General features: G+C 35.5%; 1 protein-coding gene across 4 annotated transcripts in view; it reads left to right on the top strand.

Annotated features, from left to right (window-relative positions):
- Nucleotides 1-24,857, top strand: part of INTS7 (integrator complex subunit 7) — a 90,578-nt gene that overhangs the window by 55,926 nt on the left and 9,795 nt on the right. For 2 of the 4 annotated variants that reach the window (XM_044676706.1, XM_044676703.1), the window contains 8 exons: nucleotides 525-764; nucleotides 3,813-3,950; nucleotides 6,630-6,836; nucleotides 13,112-13,306; nucleotides 13,956-14,059; nucleotides 15,914-15,982; nucleotides 20,110-20,242; nucleotides 23,731-23,829. In XM_044676706.1, coding sequence (XP_044532641.1) covers nucleotides 525-764; nucleotides 3,813-3,950; nucleotides 6,630-6,836; nucleotides 13,112-13,306; nucleotides 13,956-14,059; nucleotides 15,914-15,982; nucleotides 20,110-20,242; nucleotides 23,731-23,829 — 1,185 coding nt within the window. The remainder of the gene's footprint in view (nucleotides 1-524; nucleotides 765-3,812; nucleotides 3,951-6,629; nucleotides 6,837-13,111; nucleotides 13,307-13,955; nucleotides 14,060-15,913; nucleotides 15,983-20,109; nucleotides 20,243-23,730; nucleotides 23,830-24,857) is intronic. The other 2 variants (XM_044676704.1, XM_044676705.1) reach the window with 2 other exon arrangements.

The following is a 24,857-nucleotide window of genomic DNA, read 5'->3' as shown; positions in this document are numbered from 1 at the left end:
TGAAGTTGACCAGGGATAACCAAAACAGTGGTTTTGGAAAGAAAAGGAAAAACCTCATTTTCTTATTCTATAGAGGGCAAGAGGAGTCTCTTAGATTAATGTACAAGAGATTTTTATTACTTATAGTTTAATATAGATAACCACTAAGGTCCCATCCAACACTTGAGTTTTATTGATTCTGTGTATAAAGGCATAGAGATAATAGGTAACATTTAGGTTTGGCCATAAAAATTTTTTTCCTCTCTTTCCAGTAGCACCTCAGGTTTAGTTCCAGGTATATCAATAAGGTAGTGACTTTACTTTTACTATTTAGTTTTAAGTGTGGTGACATCAATAAATCTTATTATAGGATTATATTCAATATATCAAGTGTTTATCAAAAAAACTTATATTGTATCTTCAAGAAGTTAGCCCACCATGTTACTGATAATTGTGTACAGAATTCTTTTGCATTAAGAATGAATTTTAAGTACTAGAAAATGAGAATTACTAAACTCTGGTTTGTTTGTTTTTTTGATATGCAGATTGCTTTGACTTGTATGGTGAAGCTGGCCAAGTGCCGTCCTCATCTTAGCCAGTCAGTAGTTGAGTCTTTGCTGACTCAGTTACACAGTGCTCAGGATGCATCCAGGATTCTCATGTGCCATTGTCTGGCTTCCATTGCCATGCAGCTGCCAGTCTTGGGTGATGGGATGCTTGGAGACTTAATGGAACTCTACAAAGTGATTGGACGCTCTGCTACTGATAAACAACAGGAGCTTTTGGTAGGAAACTACTTCTTTGGAATACTCTTAATGAGTAGGATCTAGTCCAACTGTGTTTAAACTACTATACAACTTAAGTAAACCTGACAGGTTAATAATAATCAAAACTAATACTTTTATAAAATTTTAAGGTTTTGCAACCTTAAATGGTAGTCTCTTCAGCAAGAGCCAACAATGCAAAATCAAATGCACAATCCAAAGTCTGAATCAGGAAGCCAAAATCAGAAACAGAATCCTAAATGGGAATCCAAAATAAGAATGCCCAACTTCCTGTTGCATGTCATCTTATGAGCACTTTTCTCCACCCAACAGTCCTCTAACATCACATCACAGTAACCAATCATAGTTTCTTAATTTGTCTAGTACTATTGGGCTGGGGGGGGCAGTGCTTGTGGGATCCACTTCTGGTCTTTGAAGGTGTGAACTTCCTTTTCTAGTAAAAGGTTCTTCAAGTACCTGACTAAGTGTGAAAGGAGATACACTCTAAGTTCTTGATTGATTAAGTTAAAATAAACAAAGGGAGTTAAAAATTCCCTTTCACAACTACCTTTTTTCCTAAGAACTTTTAAGGAAAAGGAAGGAAACAAGCATGTATTGCCACCATGTGCCAGGCTTTGTACTAAGTATTTTACACATATCTTATTTGGGATTTTCACAATAATCCTGTGAGGTAAATACTATTTTGTCCCTCTTATAGGACAACAGTTAAGTTCAACTAAAACAGTCTTGCTAACATCTCGACTAAATTCCGAGAGACAAAGCCTTTTTTTTCTACCTATGAAGCAACTAAATTATGAATTAAATGCCTCATTTCAAAACAATGGGCTAGAAATATCTAACAATTAATAAATCAGTGGGTATTTATTAAGCAAATGTGTACCAGATGCATGGTACACATTGGAAAAAATTTTTGGACTTAGAGTCAAAGAATGTAGATTCACATCTCATCTGTGTGACCTTGGGCATTATTTTCATCCCTTTTTTTTTTTTTTTTTAACCCTTACCTTTACTGTGTATTGACTCCAAGGCAGAAGAGTGGTAAGGGTAGGCAATGGGAGTCAAGTGACTTGCCCAGGTTCACACAGCTAGGAAGTGTCTGAGGCCATATTTGAACCTAGGACCTCCCATCTCTAGGCCTGGTTCTCAATCCACTGAGCCACCCAGCTGCCCCCACTTTCATCCCTTTCCACTTCAAAACAATCCCTACTCATTGAGGACTTCTATTCTAATGGAGACCACAAAGTCATATATAGATATATGTAAAATAAATATAAACAAATCCAAATTTTTTTTTTAAGTTCCATTGACACTCCATATGTACAAACAAATAGGAAAGGAAAGGAATTAAATACAAGGTATTTTGAGAGTCAGGACAATACTACGGTAACCCTTAGGTAAACCTTGGAAGAAGGGAGATATTTGGTAAGATTGAGTTGAAGAGGGAACACATTCCAAGTGCATGGGACATCCATTACAAAGGCACAAAGATAGAAGATGGAGTATCCTCTGTGAAAAGACCATTTTGCATAAATTGTAGCATGCAGGAGCAGAAATAATGTCCAATGAGAATGTATTATAGCTACCATAATCCAGATTGGGTGGTAAATTTTGAGACCGAATCTTAGAGGATACATTTCTGAGTGAATGTGATAAAGAAGTTGTCATGAAGTGGCCATTGGTGGGAAGCAAGAGGAATTTTCACTCCCCAAGACCAACAGGTCAGAAGGTGTTGCTGAAGATATATAGCCAAGAGTAAAGAAGAGAGAAGAAGGGCAGGAGCAAATAATCCTGGCAGTATACCAGCCAACTGGCTGGTCTAAGCTATTTGACAGACTCACTTGTAGTCACTCTTTATGCCACTCAGACCCTAACAATATAGCTTAACTTGCTTTCCATGTTGGGCCACATAAAATGAATTACTTCTTTTTCCAAGCTCTGGATTTGGAATCTAGGGACCTGGGTTTGAATCTGTGCTCAGATGCTTACCCTTCTTTATAACCTTGGCAATTAGGTTAACTTTTCCCAACCTGTGATTGCTTACCTATAAAATGAGGAAGGTGAATTGTCAGCCCCTTCCAGCTTTATATGGAGATAGAGGAGGGCTTATCCATTTATTGTATTTGTATTCCCATTTCCTAGTGCAATGCCTGGCATATAGAAGGCACTTAAATACCTACTGATTGAATGCTTGAGAAATGCTGGTAGAAACAACAGACTTAGAAGAAATTCACACGTCCAAAAAAAACCTATTCTATATTTTGTCCACAAGAGGGCGTTGAATGTTGACAGGCCCCCTGGTACTGCTTTTGGTTTCATTAGGAAAACAAATACCACCAGTTCAAAGCATGTTTGAAAGTGTCAGTATTTGTAATTGGTCTGAGACAGCTGTCTAAGCTCATTTCTAATTGAAATAATGTTTCCATCTTGAAGATAGTTCATGTACCTTAACATTTTGGGAGGTGGTTGTTATGTGGTGTGACCTCAAAAAACTTTATGCTAGAATTGAGTGCTAATTTAACAAATGAACTTTCAAATTAATAGCTAACAATGAGGACTCTTTGTTCCTCTTGCTTAAGTAGTTTATATTTTTTTTAGCCTTTATGATTTTCATGAAAACAACTTGTGTTCCAGAAGCCTTCCTTGGTATTACTTTTGATTAAGATTAATTTAGAATCACAATATCTTCAAACATTATTGTTATTTGTGTCTTCACTGAAGTCTTTTGTCAAATCTACATCATAGCTTGGAGATGAATGGTCCCAAGGCGCTCAGATTCTTCAAATGTATGTAATGCCCTTTCATAGATTGCCTACCTGCTTTGTTTCAACCTAGCAACTCAGGAAGACTGAAGTTGAATAGGGGAGTTACAATCTGTTCATCCAGGATGAATAATGGATCCTTTTAAGTATTGATGAAAATATACCAGAAAGAGAAAGGGAGAAGGAACATTCAGGGTCACAAAAGATTCTTATCACTTCAGGGGGAATATCATGGAATATCTATGGCATTATATGGATAATTATGTTCACTTTTTTCTTTTTTTGTTAGGTTTCTTTAGCCACTGTGATTTTTGTAGCCAGTCAAAAAACATTATCTGCTGAAGTTAAAACTGTTATTAAACAACAACTTGAGAATGTCTCTAATGGTTGGACAGCATACCGGATTGCCAGACAGGCATCTAGGATGGTAGGTACCAATCTTCCAAATGTCCTGTGTTGAGAGAAACAATATAAAGCAACCCTCAGAATGAAGGCTTACCGACCACACTTACTGCTTAGGATGAAAGTATGAATTCCAAGGTTTGGGTTAAGAATTTGGATGATGTGGAGAAAGGAATATTATTTTAAACTCTTTTTATTATTAAAATATATATATTACTGGCCTAGATGTCAGAATCATTGTGATCTTCTATAAAAGTCCAAAAGATTTGAGTCTGGCACAAACTATATATGTTGTTAGGATAACTATCATCACTATACACTTTACACAAACTCTACCCCTTTTCTATACTTACAAGAATTCATGAATCTCTTTACATAAGAAATAAATGTCTATGTATCTCTTCTCACTTCCCTATACTCAGCAGAGCCCCTACCCAATTCTTTCTAAGGTTTAAAAGAAAGAAAGAAAGAGAGAGAGAAAGAGAGAGAGAGAGAAAGAAAGAGAGAAAGAGAGAAAGAAAGAAAGAAAGAAAGAAAGAAAGAAAGAAAGAAAGAAAGAAAGAAAGAATGAATGAATGAATGAATGAATGTTTACTCTTTTATTTTAAAAGGATTCTACATTTCAGGAATCTTTGTAGTGAAGGACCTGGAATGATAATATCTGAGAAATGCTTTGAAGGAAGTTTGAAGTAATTAGAATTAAGTGTATTCATCTGTTTATCTTTTTCTTTTTCATAATAGATTCCAGAATCTTCAGACAGTTTTTCCCTAAAATAGTAAATAGACCAAAAAATATGTGTGCTTACAGAGAAAATAGATTGAGGATTGACTTTGGAGTCAGGAAAGTTGCATTCAAGTTTACCTCTGAAACAAAACAGCTAGAAGACCTGGTGGAGGAAGTTTCTAACCAGGGACTTCCTTAATGCAAATTAAATCATAGGTATAATTACCTGTTCCTACCAGAAAAAAGTACACTTTTCCAAATTGAAGAGACAAGGGTACTGCTGCTTTTCATAGTCAAGCCTAAAACAACTAGCCTTCAATTTGTTTTTTTCAGATAATTTTTATTGATGTCTTTTGTTTTCACATCACCAATATTTCTTCTAGTGTGACCTCCCCTCCCAGAGAGCAATCGTATATAAAAGATATTTTTTTATGCCAAAATAAAAGAGGAAAAGAAAAACAAACAGCAAAATCAGTTAATAAATTTTAAAAGCCTGAAAAATATATGAAATATACCATTATCAATGAACCTGCAAAGGAGTTGGATAGAAGTATCTTCTCATATCTCTTCTCTGGAACCATGTTTCTTCTTTTTAATTTTGCAATATTCACTTTTTTTTTCTGGTGGTGGTTCTTCATTTACATTATTGTAGTCATTTGTTTATATTATTTTCTTGGCTTTGCTTACTTCTTCCTTTATTAGTTCATGTAAGTTCCATGCTTCTTTATAGTCACCATATTCTTTCTTAAAGCATAGTCTTATTCCCTTACATTCATATACTGCAATTTGTTTATTCATTGCTCAGTTGATAGTTCTTTTATGTGGTAACAAAAAGTACTGCTATAAATATTTTGGTATATGGGGGAGGGGGAACCTTCATTCTTATGTAACCTCTTCGGGATATAAGCCTACTAGTGGAATCACTGATCCAAAGGGAATGGACATTTTAGTAGCTTTATTTTCATAATTCCAAATTACAAAATGGTTGTGCTGATTCACAGTTGCACCTACACTATGCCATTATGTCTATCTACTCACAGCTATGCCATTATGTCTATCTACTCACAGCCCCTCCAAAATTGCCTTTTCCCTTCTCTGATCATTTTTGTCAATTTCCTGGGAATGAGGTGAAACCTCAGGGATATTTTGATTTGCATTTCTCAATTTATTATTAGTGAATTAGCATTTTTTTCCAAAGATTGTTAATAGTTTGCATTTCTTTTGATAACTTTCTATCTTTTGTCCATTTATCTATTAAAGAATGACTTTTGGTCACATATTAATGTGTATCTATGTGTGTGCATGCATGCGTGCGTGTGTGTGTGTGTGTAGTATATGTATGAATGCAAATCTTCATTATTTATATATATACAATACTAAACCCTTATTTTCAAGGGTTTTTTTTCCCCACATTTAGTTAATTTTCTTCCTATCATAGATGCATTAATTTTGTTTGTGCAGAAGTTTTTCAGTTTATATCTATACTTTTATGTTTTGTAATTGCTTTTATCATTTGGTTAAGAATACATCTTCTACCCATAGCCATGAAAGGTATGTGATATACTTACCTTCTAATGTTTTGTAGTTTTTTCAGGGGTGTGATTTTTTAAATTAAGGTTATATATTTATTTGAATTTATTGTTGAATGTGGCATAGGATGGTATTTTAAATCTAATTTTTGTCAGATTGCTTATCAGTTTTCCTAGCAGTTTTTAATTTAATATGGAGTTTTTTTCCTAAGTAATTTACAGACTTCAACTTATAATTATTTGTATTTCTTTCCTCTTTGGATCTAACTTTATATTCTATGAGAACAGCTTAGTAAATTTATCCTAAATAAATATTTTCACTGAATCTCAAAGTATATAATGTCAAGAGTAATTATCGAAACTTATCCAAGCTTCAGATTTTCCTTTTAGGTGCAGCATCAACTATTTCAAGTTAAAAAAATGTCACTTGCCCCTTTTTGTCCTTTCTTAGGGTAATCATGATATGGCCAGAGAGCTTTATCAAAGTCTGCTGACTCAGGTAGCCTCAGAACACTTCTACTTTTGGCTGAACAGTTTGAAGGAATTCTCCCATGCAGAGCAGTGCCTCACTGGGTTGCAAGAAGAGGATTACAGTTCAGCACTTTCTTGCATTGCTGAATCTTTAAAATTCTACCATAAAGGAATAGCATCCTTAACAGTGAGTCTGTTTTGCTATAATAATTATGACCTGTGTGGAATTAGACATATTTATTTGAGTGGTCTTTTAATTACCTCTTTCAAAGACTTGGTGCAATAACTTTTTAACTTCTTGTACATGATTAAAAAGAACGGTTTAATTATCATCCCTATACTCATTTAGACTGCTATTTGGTAGGATACTAATAGTGAATCCCCTTTTTAAAGCATGCAAAGGAAATCAAAGTTTGTTTAATTATTTTAAGAGCAAGTTAAATCCCTTTTAGCAGAAAGAATACCAGGTGTGTATAGAAAGTATGAATGGAATAAAGAATCCTCCCTCACTAACCTTCTGCTATACAGTACACTACCCAGGTCATTACCACTATTATTAACATCAAACTCCATTGGTTAAGTATTTACTTATGTGTGATATACAGTTGTGAAGGGTAAAGCATTCTTTTAAAAAAATGGAAACAAGTGCTTCAGTGTTCTTTTCTTACAGTTACTGAAGAAAGGACCAGAGATTAGTAACTCTCATTTAATGTAAAATCTTACAATTAAAAGAGACCTTTCAGGTCATGTAGTCTAACCTTATACCCAATTCCGGTATCATCTCTACAACAGTCTTGAAAAGAGTCCCTCTGTTGGCCTGAAAAGTTAGTAAACATTTATCAAGTGCCTGCAATGTGCCCAGGCACTGAGCTAAGTGCTGGAGATAGAATCACAAAAGATAATCCCCTCCTTCAAGGGGCTTATAATCTTATGGGAGAGAGCCTGTATGAACACAACTATGTACAATAAGCTATATTGAGGATAAATGGGAGGTAATCAACAGAGTGAAGATACTAGAATTAAGGGGGATTGGAAAAGGTTTGCTATAGAAGGTAGGATTTTACCTGTAACTCAAAGGAGAGAATTCCACACATAAATTCAAGTTCACCATCTCACAAAGTGACCCTTGCCTTTTTTTTAAATGAATCTTTAACTGTAAACTACTTCTTTATACTGAGATAGAAAAATTCCTTCCATTCATTGGCCCTCTTTCTGTTCTCTAATAATATAGACTGTTTCCTATATAACAGCCAAACAAATATTTGATGAGAGAAAGAATTTTAGGGTAAATGGAAGGTAATCTCAGAGAAGACACTGTCAGTGGAAAGGATTGGCAAATGCCCTTGGTAGAGAGTGGGATTTGAGCTTAGACTTGATGGAAGTCAGAGAAGTCAGGAGGTGGTAGAGGTGAAAAGGAGAGCATTCCAGATGTGAGGCAAAGTCATAGAAAAGGCTCAGCCAGGAAAAAGGGTCTTGTGAGTAAGGAACAGGAGGAGGCCAATTGGTCTCAGGATCACAGAGTATATGGAGAGTATGCGTCATTTATGGCCATCATATCTAGAAGCTCTGACAAATGAAGCATTCTGATATGAAGTATGCAGAATGGGAGAACATGAAATTATAGAGGTTTTCTCCTAGGTTATGCTTAGATTAAGGCTTTTGAAGTCTAATTTTCATTAATTGTTAAAGACAATAATACATACCTCTTTTAAAGGTTAGTTTTGTGGGTGATGTTTTATTTTATTTTATTTTTTTAAACCCTTACCTTTCATCTTAGAATCAATACTGGGTATTGCTTCTAAGGCAGAAGAGTGGTAAAGGCTAGGCAATGGGAGTTTAGTAACTTGCCAAGGGCCTGGCTCTCAATTGACTGAGCCACCCAGCTGCCCCCATGTGGGTGACATTTTAAAAAAATATTTATTCATTCATTTATTTATTTTTAACGACCTGGGAAAATTTGACTGGATATTCTGGAAATGGATTATGACAATAATGCATTATATGAGTGATAATGAGAATAAAAGATCCATCTTTCTCAGTAAAAAGAACTGTTATGTTCAGGACAAGCAGAAGTATAACAACTTATGTAGAGCAGAAAATTTCTTTATTGTTTTATATAATAACAGTGGAAATTGAAATAGAATAACAACACAGTGAGGTGGTTATGAATTGAAGAAATTTTTGTTGGTGCCTTTTATCTGCTTAAAAAATTTTTTTATTAAAAATGCATTTTTTAAATTTCAAGGTCACATTTGTTCATTTTGTACATTCAAATTTGTGGAAGTTTCTTGTTTTATTTAAAGAAGGAAAAAAATGAAAGGAACATTATAATAGTTCCTGACATTTAGTTAGCATTTAAAAGTTTGCATAGCGCTCTATAAATATCTCCTTTGATTCACTAGAGCATAGCCATGTTTATTTACCTACCAATTAATTAATGATCCATCCATATCCTTATTAGTGCATCTATGAGAAAATGACTAGTTCTTAGTAGTTTCTGGCAAATCAGTTGGAAGTTTGAAGCTTTTCAGGGACAGGGGTGCTTTTGTGAACTCTGGGTATTTAATTCCCCAGTATTTTGGAAACATATTCTTAAGAATATATTTATATTGGTAAAGCAATTTATTAGCTTTTGTTTAATAGTATCCGCACTATTTTCACCTGTTAATAACTTGGCTTTTTAGTTTCAAATAAGCATTTGTTAAATGATTTGGGGAAGAGGGAAACATGTTTATTATGTATCAGTCACTGTGCTAAGCAAGCACCTTACAAATACCTCCTTTGGTTCTTATAATAACCTTGGGAGATAAGTACTATTATTGTTGCTGTTTTACAGTTGAAAAAACTTGAGGCAGGTAGCAGTTAAGTGATTTGCCAAGAGTCACACAACTTGTATGTGAATTTGCTTTGAGCTTCCTATTGTCCTGGCCAGGATTTTATTGTAGATAAGAGGGAAATATGAAGAATTATATGAACTGTTTTACTGTTGGAAGACCACCAGTCCGGTATCCACCTAAGCAGTAACTAGCTTTGTTATTTTTGGACAAATGATAAAACATCTGTTTTCAAATTCCTTAAGCATAAAATAAGTCTTAAATTAGATAGTCTTCAAGATTCCTTCTAGTTCTATTGTCATATGATTAGTTCCTTTCTTTTTTTTTTTTTAACCTTTACCTTCTGTCTTAGAATCAATACTAAATGCTGGTTCCAAGGTAGAAGACCAATAAAGGCTAGGCAATTGGGATTAAGTGACTTGCCCAGAGTTACATAGCTAGAGAGTGTCATGAGGCCAGATTTGAACCCAGTACCTTCTCTCTACAGTCCTGGTCCTCTATCCACTGAACCATTTAGTTTCCCCCATATGACTGGTTCTTTAGTAATACCTTCAGAAAAGGAAAAAGGTGAGAGCATATTTATAATCTGGTAAAAGATTACCATATTTCTCGATAATTTAGATAATTAAACGAGGGAAGGAAGTATTTTTATTTGATGCCTACTGTGTTCCAGGCATTGTGCTAAGTACTTTACAAATATCTCATTTTATTCTCACAACAATCCTGCAGGGCAGGTGCTGTTATGTCCATTTTATAATCGAGGGAACTACAAATCCACTACTAAAGGAGGTTAGAAAATATTTCATAAAACTAAGTATGTAAAATCATCTAAATTTAATGACCCAGGACTTAAGATGTAGTTTAAATTTACCATTTGATAAAGTTATCTTCAGAAACATCCCACTAAGTACTTTTAATAATAACTAATCCTAGCTTCTGCTAAGATGTAGTGTTAAGGGAGAAACCAGGGAAAGGTGCCTTGAACAGTAAATATGGGTCCAGGTGGGTGTGAGAGACAGGAATGACAGGAAGGGGCCCAACAAATAGGGGGACTGAAGTTTAACAGCAAAGGGGTGTCTGTTACTGAATTGGCTGTTAGGTCCATCAGAGACCTGCCACTCTGAAGCACCAAGACTAGGCCTATGGTAATCAGCAAAGAAAGGCAGGAGTTTATAAGTTAAGACAACACATTTAATCAAGGACAAACTAAGATTAAGATGGGAATAGGGTTTACTACACTTAAAAGCTAAGGGCAAACCACAGGGACCATGGAAGGACTTGACTACACTCTCTTATGATCTAAGCAAGACAGGACCCAAAGAAAGCTGTACTGGAGTCACAAAGGAAAAGTTCCTCCCAACCTGGTTCCAGCCAGGTTTGGTCAGCTTAGCTGAGGACCTGAGGGTGGCTTTACTTGGGATCTCATGGCTAATCCAGGGATGGTTTCAGGATGCCAGGAGTCAACTCCACCAGAACAGATGATCCAAAGTATCCAGGTAGGGAGAGAAAGTTTGCAATGCTGTCCACCAGATCACAAACCACTCCCTACTCTGTGCTGCTCTGCAGGTCTGATGTCTTCTGCTGTAAGCCTTCACCACTCTCAGGATCCCAGGGAATCTGGATACAACTCCCCTAGCTCTGAGATCTCCCAGGGTCAGCAACAGTTTGTGCCAACCACCATGGAGTCCTTCTCAGGCACAAGCCACTTCCTCCTTCCCCTGCATTCCATTCAGAATGTCCATGACCTCTAGCTAAGGTTTTTCCTAGCCTGCTTACACACCTACTTTTAAACTTATGCCTCTTACAGTAGGCAGATTCTTTAGAGAATTCTTCAGCGTAATCTTTTGAGTAACCTAAAGCTAACCTTATTGTAAGCTCCCCTTAAATTAAGATGTTAAGAATTTGAGCAGTCACCTCTCAGGTATGTTATGAAAGATATTCACGTTTCACATAAGTAATATTACCTTCTGAGAGGTCCTGTTTAACTCCAGGTTTCTATAATCAGACTAGAAATATTTGGTGGTGTTTTTGACATATATCTAAATGGGTAGATAGATAGATATGGTGTTTAAGCAGAGACTGGATAAAAACTCATCATATGAAAACTTAAGTAGAACCTAGTGTTCAGAAAATTAGTAGAGAGCATAAAGGTATAGGACCTCTTTCCAACTTTCTTCCCAATGTAGGATTCTCTTTGATAAGTGATTGTCTAGCCCCGTGGTTCCCAAACTTTTTTGGCCTACCGCCTCCTTTCCAGAAAAAATATTACTTAGTCCCCTGGAAATTAATTTTTTTTTTAATTTTAATAGCAATTAATAGGAAAGATAAATGCACCTGTGGCCATCATTGCTCTCCTGGATCGCTACACCACCCACTGGGGGAGCCGGGGGGGCAGTAGCACCCACTTTGAGAATCACTGGTCTAGCCTCTGTTTAAATACTTTTTTTTATAAAACACCTTCTGTCTTAGAATCAATACTGTGATTTGGTTCCAAGACATGAGTAGTAAGAGCTAGGCAGTGGGGGTTAAGTGATTTACTCAGGGTCAGACAGCTAGGAAGTATATGAGGTCAAATCTGAATCCAGGACCTCCTATCTCTGGACCTGTCAATCCACTCAACGGCATGCTCTCTCGCCCTCCTCCCCAAGTGTTTCTAATGATGGGAGCTTCATCCCTTTGGAAATAGTTGTTTCTCCTATTGAATTCAAAACTCCCACTCCTCAAGGGAACAGCTGGGTGATTCAGTGGATTGAAAGTCAGGCCCAGATATGGGAGGTCCTGGGTTCAAATGTGACCCTTGGCAAGTCACTTAACCCACATTGCCTAGCCCTTACCACCCTTCTGCCTTAATACACAGTATTGATTCTAAGATGGAAGGTAAGGGTTAAAAAAAATTTTTTTTTTTTAGACTCCCACTCCTCTTGGTCATTTTTATTTTTTGGCCCAGTTTTGCCTCCTAACAGCATGGCAAAGTGGAGAGAAAGCTGACTTCAAAGTGGTAGAGGCTAGGCAGTTGGGATTAAGTGACTTGCCCAAGATCACACAGCTAAGGAGTGTGTGAGATCAAATTTGAACCCAGGCTTTCCTAACTCCAGACCTGGTGCTCTATCCATTGCTACCTAGCTGCCCCTTCTGCTTTATTTTTTATGTTTCTGACTATTCTTGACTCTGATGAAATAATTTAAGTTCTTATAGAAAGAGATGATACTCTATCATGACAAATTGGCAAGGGAAATAAATGTTGTAATATCAGCATATTCTAGGAGTGGCTCTCAAATTGTACCTTGTATGTTGTGACTCCTTATAGGTTACTGTCTATTTTTCCTACATATCATACCAGTTCAGAATGTAAGGATGGCTCACCGTTTCATTCAGACCCATGTTTCTTCAGATGATCATGTCTCATAGCCCATATTTTCTCTAGGATATTTTCCTTTTTTAGATTAGGCCTTTTCCCTTATAAATTTAGGCATTTGTCCATCTTTATGAAAATTCTGTTATCTTGGTTTGGATTATACATTATTATTGGTATTGTTGCTTGAACTATAACAGTCATTTAATGTTGCATCATCTTAGTATCATGTTTACTTTACATCATACATACTTAAACTTATATTTGTTTTTCTAGGCTGCCAGCACACCACTGAATCCTTTAAGTTTTCAGTGTGAGTTTGTAAAACTCAGAATTGACCTTCTGCAGGCCTTTTCTCAACTTTTTTGCACCTGTAACAGCCTGAAGACAAGTCCTCCCCCTGCTATTGCTACAACTATAGCCATGACCTTGGGAAATGACCTTCAAAGATGTGGCCGCATCTCCAATCAGGCATGTCTCAGATCTATTCTCAGATAGGTTTGTCTTGTAAGATTTTTTGAAGTCTTTTATGAAGTGACAAATTTTAAAGTTTTGTCTGTTGAAAATTTAATAGTGTACAAGGCCTGTTGCTGACAATTGGCTGGTATGTTATTTTCCATTTGTCTCTTGATTGGTTTCAAAAGCAGATTTTTTACTTTAAATTTTCATGAAGGAAAATACTTCCATGGCGAAAAGTAAATATGCATTTTGTCATATTTGTTCTATGAAGAAGATCATAAAGCATTAGATTCTTAGTGGAGAAAAATATTTCTTTTCACTTAATGGATGTAAAGATTTAACTTAGATAGCATTAAGATAATTTAGTTTGTAAAATAGCCAGGAAAAAAAAGTTTTACTTCATATATACATATTTTTATATGTAGATTATTATACTTCTGACTATTTATATCAACTTCATCTTTTTGCATTTCTTAGAAATGCTTAGTTAACATTCTGATTTAAAACTTTCTAAAATTAAATGGTATAAGAATTGAGCATTCACCAGAATATGCATGATGTTCATCAGTTGGAAGCAGATTTCATTTTGTTTTTTTGACTTTCTTTTTTATATAACAGCTTTTAAAAATTTTGTGGTCATTGCAGTTTTCTTTCTTTTTAGATGAAACAGTCTATGGAAGAATTCCGAAGCCTCGCCTCCCGTTATGAGGATCTTTATCAGGCATCTTTTGATGCAGACTCAGCAACATTAAGGAATGTTGAATTGTATCCTGCCTGCTCCAAATCTATTATACTTTTAAATATTCTTTTAAGTACAAAATATTGCTTGGCAATGCTTACTTAACATGTAGCCCATCAAAATAAGCATAACAAATAACATGGTTGTTAAAAACTAACATGGAGTATACTGTAGGAAAATATAAGTACATATTTACCATATCATTTAAAAAATAATAGGTATTATTTCTAATGTGTTTCTGCCTTCGGAACAGATGAGAATTTGTTTTCAGATACCTCCAGAAAAAGTAAGCACTATCCTAAGTATCTACCCTACTGATGGTGATCAGTTATATCCCTTAAACTAAACAAGGGTAATATATATTTTCTTCTAGAAACCATTATTGTGTTTCTCTGCTTCATACTCTATAATTCTATTTATAAGATCATAGATTTAGCACTAGAAGGGACCTTGAGAGCTGACATTTCTATATCTTTAAACCTCTAATCATCTTTGTTCTCTGAAACCTCTCAAGTTAATACTCCCTCAAAGTCATAAAATCTAAATGTGTGATTAAACTGGGAGGTTCTTAAATGTTGGGTTCATAGGCTTCCAACGAGTCCATGAACTTGGGTGGGGGGAAAAACTTTATTTTCACCAACTTCTATTAGAAATTTAGTATTCCTTTGTTATTTCAAGAAGATTTCTGTGACATAGTAAAGGTTAATTCTTGCTGTAAAGTAAGATGGATAAAAGAACTTCTATTTATTTAGTGTATATCCCTTTAACAAAGAAAATAGCCCCTTAACTAATTTTAGTATAGCTGTTCTTGCTAATATTACTGAAACTTTCCATTGTCATACTTATCATACTTAATTTTTCATATATCCAGGAAGGAAATTTAAAAAAATTTTTTTACTCAAAGATATTTTATTTTTTAAATTATATGTAAAAATAATTTTCAATATACATTTTCCAAAATTATAAAATTCAAACTGTCTCCCTCCCTTATTTCCCCCTCTCCCACCCATTACTTAGAGATAGTAAGCAGAAATGTTATATATTTTAAAAGAGCATTATCATAGGATTTAGACAACCTGGGCACTCATTAAGATTTAGTTACCTTAGACAAATGACATAACCTATTTGAATCATAGCTTTTTCATCTGTAACATTAAGTGATTGGGCTGAATGATAGTAGTAGTTTATATCATAGACTTCACTTGCATCAGCACATTTGAGCATCACAATAACTCTGTGAGATTATCCCCATTTTACAGAAACTAAGGCTTAGACGATAGTAAACAACTTGTCCAAGGTCAGTATAGCTCTTAAGAGCTGGCTCATCAAAGCATATGATTTTTCACTTGTTTATTGGGGTATATATTTGGGGGTATTGGTTCTATAAGATTATTCACTTACAAAAATGAATAAAATGGAAATACATTTTGTGTGATAATACATGTATAACCCAAATTGAATTGCTTGCCAGCTATGGGAGGGAAGAAGGGAGGGAGACAATTTGGATCATATAACTTAGTAAACCTGATGTAGAAATTTATTACATGTAATTGGTAAATAAATAAATAAATCTTCAACGAAAATTTTTTTTAAAGAGAAAGCTGGCTCATCAAGTGAAACTCAAACCCCAGATGATCATTACGATCCCTGCCAGCTTAAAATTCTTATGTAGTTTATTTAATAATGAAATTCTTTATTTTCATATATTCCTTTAATATTGAGGGGCAGCTTGACCATTCTTATAAGTTTCTTAAAGTTACAGACAAGTTGCTAACTTTCTTCAGTGGAGTTTTCTATACTGGGAGTTTACACCAGTGAAATCACAGGACTATAGGTCTGGACCAAAAACAAACAAACAAAAATCTTTAACATTATTCTAGACAGCAGCAGAGTTGTTTGCTGATCTCCCATGCAATAGAAGCCCTGATTTTGGATCCAGAATCGGCTAGGTAAGCCTGATTAAATTATTACTTTATCTTCTGCCCCTTGGTTTTCTACTGGTAGCATCTCTAAAATCATTAAAATAAGCAAAAATAGCCATTGTTTTTAATTGCTCTTTTACATCTCCCATAGAGTAAAACTTTAGCATAAAGAAATTAAGTATGATGATTTTAGCTTGAAACTTATCCTTTGGCTTTCCAAAACAAAAGAAATTTGAATTCCTTCTTTGTTAAAGTTCTTCCCCAAATAATAGAGTCATAGTTTTGCCTTTCTTTTATTTTTTATGATTTGGAATACACATTTAAAATTGAAATTGCAAACTAAAATTTCTCAAATTGAGACAACATGAAGCATCAACTGAGTAGTTTTTAACATCTTTCCCTCAATTATTGACTTCCCATCACTATATATGAACCCTGTAAGACTCTTTACCAGTTGACCAGCAGATTGTGGCACATTTCTTATCTGCTCTTGTCTTGTTCACTTGAACTAATCCTTTATGCCATCACCTACTTCCTGTTTTTTCTTATAGAAAGACCATTTATATTTGGCTTCTACTTTCAGAATTTCAAATAATTATTACACTTTCATCTCAATGACATGACCTTTTCCATGTTTCCCATGCTCTCTGGTTATTCAGTTCCCAAACACTTTCATTTTTCATATTATGCCCTTGGAGTTGACCCCAAACTTTCAATTTTGGGCTGATTTCCTATTGCCAGGTCTTTCCTGTTCTTCTGTAACATTTTTCTCATCCCTTCTCTTTTCTCTGCCTGCTCTTTCAGTTAAGTCCTCATCATTTCTCATCTGGACTATTGCAAAAATCTCGTCACTCCCCTCTCCAGTCTGCCATTTACCCTGCTGCTAAAGTCATATTTCTTAGAACTCAGAGCTAATCACATCATTTCTCTGCTCAAAAAATTCCAGGATCAAATACCAACTCCTATTTTTCCCATTTGTGATATGGCTTCAACATGCCTTTCCAAACTAACATTCCCTTTCATATCCTTCACCATCTAGTCAGACTTGGAGGTTTGCTGTCTATACAAGACCTTCCATCTCCTCAATATTCTTTTCACCTGGAAGATGGTTCCTCCTCACCTCTACCCATCTCTTCCTTTGGAATTTGGCACAAGCATCATGTCCTGATCTTCCCCAATGTCTGATCTAACCCCATTAGAATTTCCTTGTATTTATTATTCTTTTTTCACATAAGAGTGGGAACTCTTCAGGACGGGTAAGAAGAATCTGATGTGCTGTACTGTGGCTTTAGATAGTGACTGCTTCCTAGTGTTTCAGGTAGACAAGGATCTCTTGTTGAGATAGAAGCTGCTGAGGCAGTTAAAATCAGCACAGTGGATAGAACATTATACCTGGCGTGAGGAAGACCTGCGTTCAAATTTAACCTCCCTTTGCTTTACAGTTTCTTCAACTGTAAAATGGGGATAATAACAGAACCTACTTTGCAGGGTTGTTGTAAGAAACAAATGAGATAATGCTTCTTAAAAGAAACAATTGATTATGAATCTGTCTCAATAATAAAATGAGGATATTGCTATCTACTTTCTACCTCATTTTTTCAGTAATGTATCAGAAAAAGCAAAATATAATGAGCTTGTCATTAAAAAACAAATTGAAAATAATTTTTATATGTATTTAATGAGACTGGACCTAAACTATTTTGTCCCTTATGGATTTTCTCACTCTTTATTCATTCCAGCCTTATCCTTATACATTTTGCCTTGGCTTTTTTTTTTTTTTTTTTTTTTTGCCTTTTTTCTTTTTTGGGAGGAAGAAAATAGAACCATGTGTATGAATGGAAATGGTCATCAGTGAGGGGCAGTATCTCCTGCCTCGGGCTTTTCCCTTTTGTACAGACTCTGGCCATTTAAAACAAGGCCAGCCAATGGTTAGAGCCCAAATGGAGAAGTGTAGTGTGCCATGACTTAGCACAAGCATAGTCTTTTAGAGGGGCAGCCCAGGATAGAGGCCTTACCTCACATTAACATTTTTCATCCATTAGCTAACACTTCATAAACACTAAGGTTCCACACAACACAGTTTGGGATACCCTGGCCTATGAGGAACACCAAAGTGACTCTTATCCCATTGATTTTGTGATGGAGCCTTAAAATTCATGGTATGAATGAATTTCCATTTTGTGTTGTCATACACTCATTAAATACAGAATTGATTCACAGCATTTATACATCTGACCAGTGTGTTCTCAAATATCCTTTCTCTCTTTGAACCCATTTAACAGGAAGAGAGCTGTTAGCTTTAAGTTTGTTTTTTTTAATTTAGGGGGATGATTATAGGTTAAATCTCATATTCTACTATTTTCAATGCAAATTATTTGCTCCAGCCAGATTTGCCTATTTATCTGTTTTCTGGACTTGTATACCCATGCTAAATCTCCAGACCTGATCAGGAAGATAGGAGGTACAGTGGGTAGACTGCCACACTTGGAGTCAGGAAGGCCTAAAATTAAATCTGACTTCAGACTCTTAATAGCTGTGTGATCCTGGATAAGTCACTTATATACCTCAATTTCCTCATCTACAAAATGGAGGTGATACTATTAACATCTACCTCCCAGGATAATTTTGAGGACAAAATAAGCTAATACTTGCAAAACACTTAACTTGTTTACTGTTCATTCTCATTCTTCATACATACATAGTAGTCTTCTTCCCACTCCTTCAAATTGTACTTTATTCCTGAAAAAAAATGAGAGATGGCACGTTTATTAAGTGCTTATTATGTGTCGGGCACTGTGCTTAATACTAAGAGATACAAAAAAGAGCAAATCAGGCTGACCTTTTTTTCAAGGAGTTACATTCTAATGAAAGACAAAAAAGGCATTAGAAGAGATATGCTTGGCTTGGCTTTAGTTATCCAGAAAGTGGAGTCAAGCAAGATAGGACCAAAGTTGGCTCCATCTTCCAGTGGAGGGGAAATGGAGATGATGGCTACAGTGGAGTTGAGTGAAGATAGAATCCCTAGGGGGGCCTGGAAAGCCAAAAAGGTATTGAGTTTCAATTCAAGTAAGACTCTACTGAATGACCAAAATCAGTTCTCCTCTGTGCTTCTCACTTCATCCATAAAATGGGAATGATATTTATAAAATGTATTTCACAAGATTCTTATGAGGGTAAAAGAAATTATGTAAGTGAAGCATTTTGTAAACCTTAAAGCATCGCATACTTATTAGCTGTTACTATTCAAGACCAAATTCAAATCCTATTTTCTTTTTTAATTGGTCGTTTTTTGTTGGGTTTTTGTTGTTGGGTTTGTTTTTTTTTTACTAAATTTCATTCTCTCTCTCTCTCCCTTCTTTCCTCCTCTTCCCCACTTGAGAAAGCAAGTAAAACAAATTTCTGGAAAGGCTATGTCCAAAAAAATATGTCTCAGTCTATACTCTTGAATCTTTATTAGGAGTTGGATAGCCTCTTTAATCATGAGTCCTCTGGAATTGTGCTTGGTCATTGTATTGATCAGAGTTCCCAAGACTTTCAAAATGGACTTTCTTTACAAATTGTTGTTACTGCCTCATTGTACATGCTGAGTCCACCTGTTTGGCAGTAGGTAGCATGCTTCAACATCTTTTGAAATCATGGCTGGTCACTTTATTAATAGAGTTCTGAAAGTCTTTTCAAGTTTTTCATTTTTACAGTATTGATGTTACCTTATAAATTGTTCTCCCAATTCTGCTCACCTCATTCTGTATCAGTTCATGGAAATCTTCTCAGGTCTTTTTGAAACCATTGTCTTCATCATATAAATAATAGTATTCTTCACATGATATATGCTAACTTACACAATATGGCTTATTTACTCAATAAGACTGTCTCCTCACTAAAACTTCTTGAAGGCAGGAACCACTATTTATATGTCTTTATATTCCTTAGAGCAGTAGTGTCAAACCCAAATAGAAATGTATCCCTATTGGTCTCATATTTACATGGAAAACCACAAATTAACATTATCTATGTTGTATTTTAATTTATTTTTGTTAAACATTTTAAAATTACATTTTAATCTGAGGCTGCACTCCTATGCTATATGTAGCTGGGCAACATTTTATTACATAGTAAATATATCAATTTGCTGATTGACTAGATGGTTTCTTCAGTTTCCAGGAATATGGTTCCACTGGATCAACTCATGCCGATAGTGAATATGAAAGAAGAATGATGTCTGTATATAATCATGTCTTAGAAGAGGTAGAATCACTGAACCGGAAATATGCTCCTGTCTCTTATATGGCAAGTAGTAGTATTTTTAATGTGTTGGTGAATTATTTGTTAAAAAGATCTTTTTACCCTTAAGTGAATTTTAAATTGAACCATATTCCCCCTAACAAAGTTATCAGATCAATGTAGCCAAAATACCAAAATATGAACTCTTTACTTGAATAGATTACCACCATTTCAAATCTAATCTAAATTAATTCTAATCGTTATCCTATTCCCTGCACTGTGAATAGAAATGGAGGAGAAAGTGAACTCTAATCTCTTTTAGCTATTTGTTTCTTCTATCTGGTTATCAGAAATTGAAAATACAAATTGTTCTAAACACCAAATGATTGTTGTCAGTGTTGTAGCCACACAATCTATTATCCTCTGACCTCAAAGTTTTGACATAGCCTTTAATTTCTAGCTATATTTGCCCAATTACAAATTCTTTTTAATTCATATTAATGCAAGTTCATTGTAATATTAAAATAATTTTTTAGATTCTTCCTAAAGTTTTTTTGCAATTCAAAGAATTTGTGGTTAGGGTAAAATACCAAAACATACCAACCCTGTCTAGAAGATAACAGAATTATCTTTTTGCATTGTTCGGGTAAAGATAGATAGCTGTGTTTGTAGGGTGGCTTATGTGCTGTTGTGCTTTGAAGCAGACCTCTAAGCTGGGGAACCTCCAAAGGATCAAGTCTGCATTGTCTGGTATAAAAAGCAGTGAATTGAAAGTCAAGAAATTATGTTTTAGACCCGGCTTTTTGTTCTTGGGGAAGTCACAAACCTCTTTGTGTCTGCATCTCATCTTTTAAAGAAGAATTTAGACTAGTTAATAATCACTAAGGTCCTTTAAATTTGAAATTTTAATAATACTTCTATCCCCAAAATTTGAATAGTTCACTATGTATTTCTTCTGGGTAGAAAAATGAGTTGCTCAAAATTTAACTTCGTTTCTTGAAACTTTATTTTAGAAATGAAGTATTAATATATTTTTAAATGACAAAATTGGATATAGTTGAAATACACAAACAGAGAATCTGCACTCCAATTAATTCCCATCACTGTTACTTGCTCTCTATGGACTCATACATTTTAGTGGTACTGAATATGGAAATAAGAGACAGAAATAAAATTTCAAAAGACTGAAGTTGCAGACTTGGAGGATATATGTATGCTAGGTACTATTCTTTCTCCTTTCATGTCAAATAACATTCTTCCATCAACTCTCATACCTGATGAGGTATGATGTTGTCTACAGACCTCCAGGTCACCTCCCCTATCCCCCTTCCTCAGTTGTTTGGTGTCTGACTCACAATTTTTTTTTTCTTCCTAAACCCTACCCTCAGACTTGGGAACTTCACTCTCAAGCATCCTAACCACTCCATTCCTCAACCTGCTCATTTTTTATGATCTACTCCTCCTCCATTCCACCTTCACCACACACAAAGATGGTTGTATTCTTGATCTTGCCACCAGCCACAAATGAATCTCTTCTATGTACAGAAATTCCAAAATACCCACATCTGACCATAATTTTTTGGTTTTCCACTTTTTCTGTTTAGGATTGCCAAAATCATCTCATCTATACTATGACCTCCCATCCAAAGACACCTCAGTTTTCTCCCAGGCCATGTCCCCAGCACTCTTCCCTTTTCCCCATTTTGACCTCCTAGTGAACCAGATCCATTCTATACTCTTGAGTCTTTAGCCCCCTTATATTTTCAACTCCCACCATCTGCTGTCTTTGGTTCGACACATACCCATGTATTGCAGAATGAAGGTGGAGAAAATCACACAGCTGTTCTTATTAAGTCCACTATAGATTTATCTTACACTAGTTCATCTGGGCCCTCATTGTGGCTAGACAATCCTGCTATACTGCTCCCATGTTAACTCACTATCCTGCTCTACATGGTGGCTCTTCCCAAACCTTTTCATCCCTCCTTAAAGCTCCCATAGGTGCCCCTTCCCTCACCCTTTCAACTGAGAGCATTGTCTCTTATTTACAGGGAAAAAATGAGGTCATTCACCCTCTTCTCTCTTATTTTATTTATTTCCTATTATTCATATGCTTTCTGCCCTCCTTCACCGGTCTCACATGAAGTCCTAACCAAAGCCAATCCCTCTGCCTGCACAAGTGAACTCATTTCATCCCATCTCCTCCAATAGCTTTCCCCCTTTTATTACCACTCTCTTGTATTTTCAATCTCTCTCTCTCTCTACTGGTTCATTCCCTGCTGCCTTCAAACATGCTCATGTCTCCCCTGTCCTGAAGATCCTTCCATCCCTTCCCTTGATCCTTCTATCCCTGCTAATTTTTGTCCTACTCCTCTTCTGTCCTTTAACATAGACCCTTTCTACATTCCCAGGTGTCTTATATTTTATCCTTCCTAACACCTACTCATCAATCCAGTGACCCTGGCATCATGGCTTTCCCATGAACAAGACATTCCAATCTGGTCATGTTTTCTGGCTGCACCCCCATGACTAGAATACTCTCCCTCTTCATCTCCACTTCCTTTAGGTTCCAAATAAAATCCCGTTTCCCAACTCTCTTTTAATTTCCCAATTTTCTCTTAAAAAGTGAAGTGTTTTCACTCTTAATTTTTTCCAGTTTTTTCTTTATGATGATTGTTTTTACATCATTATTTATTTAGTGTCTCCTCCTTTTAATCATGTGCTCCTTAAGGCACAGATTGTCTTGCCTCTTTTTCTGTCTTCAGTACTTCTACTTAGCACAGTGCTTGGCACATAGTAGGTACTTACCCCAGGATGGCATCAGGAATCTCCCAAGATTCCAAGTATCCAACTGCAAACTGTGCCCACAGGCATGGCTTCTTGCAGATCCTTGCAAAACTTACACATAGTAGGTACTTAAAAGTGTATTGACTGGGGGCAGCTGGGTAGCTCAGTGGAGTGAGAGTCAGGCCTAGAGACAGGAGGTCCTAGGTTCAAACCCGGCCTCAGCCACTTCCCAGCTGTGTGACCCTGGGCAAGTCACTTGACCCCCATTGCCCACCCTTACCACTCTTCCACCTATGAGACAATACACCGAAGTACAAGGGTTTAAAAAAAAAGGTGTATTGACTAACCAACTGACTATATATGCATACTACATGAAAATATCAAAACTACCAAATTCCAAAATAAATGAAAAATGTGTGTTCTGCTTGAATCCAAAGCAATATAAATTACCTTTCTCCTATTGTAATGTTTGAGAGTTAATTAGGTAAGTATATCTATCTGTATATCTTGACCAGAAAGGTTGTGTCCTGATTAAGCTGTTTTTCTTCCAGAGAATACAAGCTTCTTGAGAACTGAAACTGTTATGATTTTGTTTTTATTTTCTCAGCACCCAGGACAGGACCTTTCTTGTAGCAGATAGCACATTAAGTCAGTCAAATTGAATTAAAATGTATCTCATTTTAATTTTCTTCATGGAAGCATTGTTGATTGTCAGTATTAGGTTTCTTTTCATCTGATTTGATTTTGTTTGGTTTTCTTTATTGCAGCACACAGCTTGCCTCTGCAATGCTATCATTGCCTTGCTGAAAGTTCCTCTGTCCTTCCAGAGATATTTTTTCCAGAAACTGCAATCTACTAGCATTAAGGTAAGATAGTTTCCTTGGGATTCAAAGATTACATATTAAATAAATTTATTAAAAGCTTGCCTTAGTTAATGCTTTGCGATTAAAGTTATAAAAGTGGTTATTTTCCAAGTATTTGATAGTAGTAGTAGCTGTCCTCTCTGGAGTGTCCTATTTGCACTATTAACATACAGACAGCTCTGGCCATCCTTTTTGTCTTATAACTCGAGGTGACATAGCACAGGAGGGGAATTGGAAGATTTACAACATCCCTTTTTCAAAGCATGTTAACGTCATAAACACAGGAACAAATGTGTAAGTGGACCAGACTTTGCCCTCTGGCCCCAGAAAGCCTTCAGGCCAGATGACAGTTGCAATTTTCTTATCCAAAAAGCTTTCATAATTGTGTTTATGCCAATTCCATAATTGAGTGCACAGTTGTGCACAATTCATCATTTATCACATGCTGCAGCTTCTCACCCATCATTCCTTTTGGTGTTATCCACAATTTTAATTTTTCCGAGATAAAGTCCCATGACTTTGTAGCCATGCATTATTACCAAGAGAATATTGGTGTTTAAATGATGAGCTTTAGTCCCACAGAGAAATAGGAGATTATTGAAAGACCTGCACAATTTTCCAACTACAGTCTAATTGTTTTTTTCCCCCATTCAATTCTGGCTTAGTTTTACTGTCTATCTCAAAGGCTATTTATTTGTTCAGATAGGCTAATTCAGCAGCCCACCTATGCAACTGTGTGTCATATTCTGGGCAATATGCATTTTGTATCCAGTTGTTTTTTTCCTGTGTCTATTACTAATTTTATTTCTTTTGATAAATTAACAAATAATTAAACATAATTGCTAGGCACCCAGGATAGAAACATAACAAAACAATTCTTACTTTATATTCTAATGGAGAGATAGTAAATACATACATAAAATAAATACTAAAGTGGTAGAATATAAGGTAGTTTTAGAGGGAAGGTTTGAGCAGTTAAGTTCATGAAAAGCTTCCTATAGATTTATATATATATATATATATATATATAT

This window comes from Gracilinanus agilis, chromosome 4 (assembly GCF_016433145.1).
Source record: "Gracilinanus agilis isolate LMUSP501 chromosome 4, AgileGrace, whole genome shotgun sequence".
In the NCBI taxonomy this organism is placed as follows: domain Eukaryota; kingdom Metazoa; phylum Chordata; class Mammalia; order Didelphimorphia; family Didelphidae; genus Gracilinanus; species Gracilinanus agilis.
The sequence above is the reverse complement of the archived record's forward strand: the minus strand, read 5'-3'. Positions and strand labels throughout refer to the sequence as shown.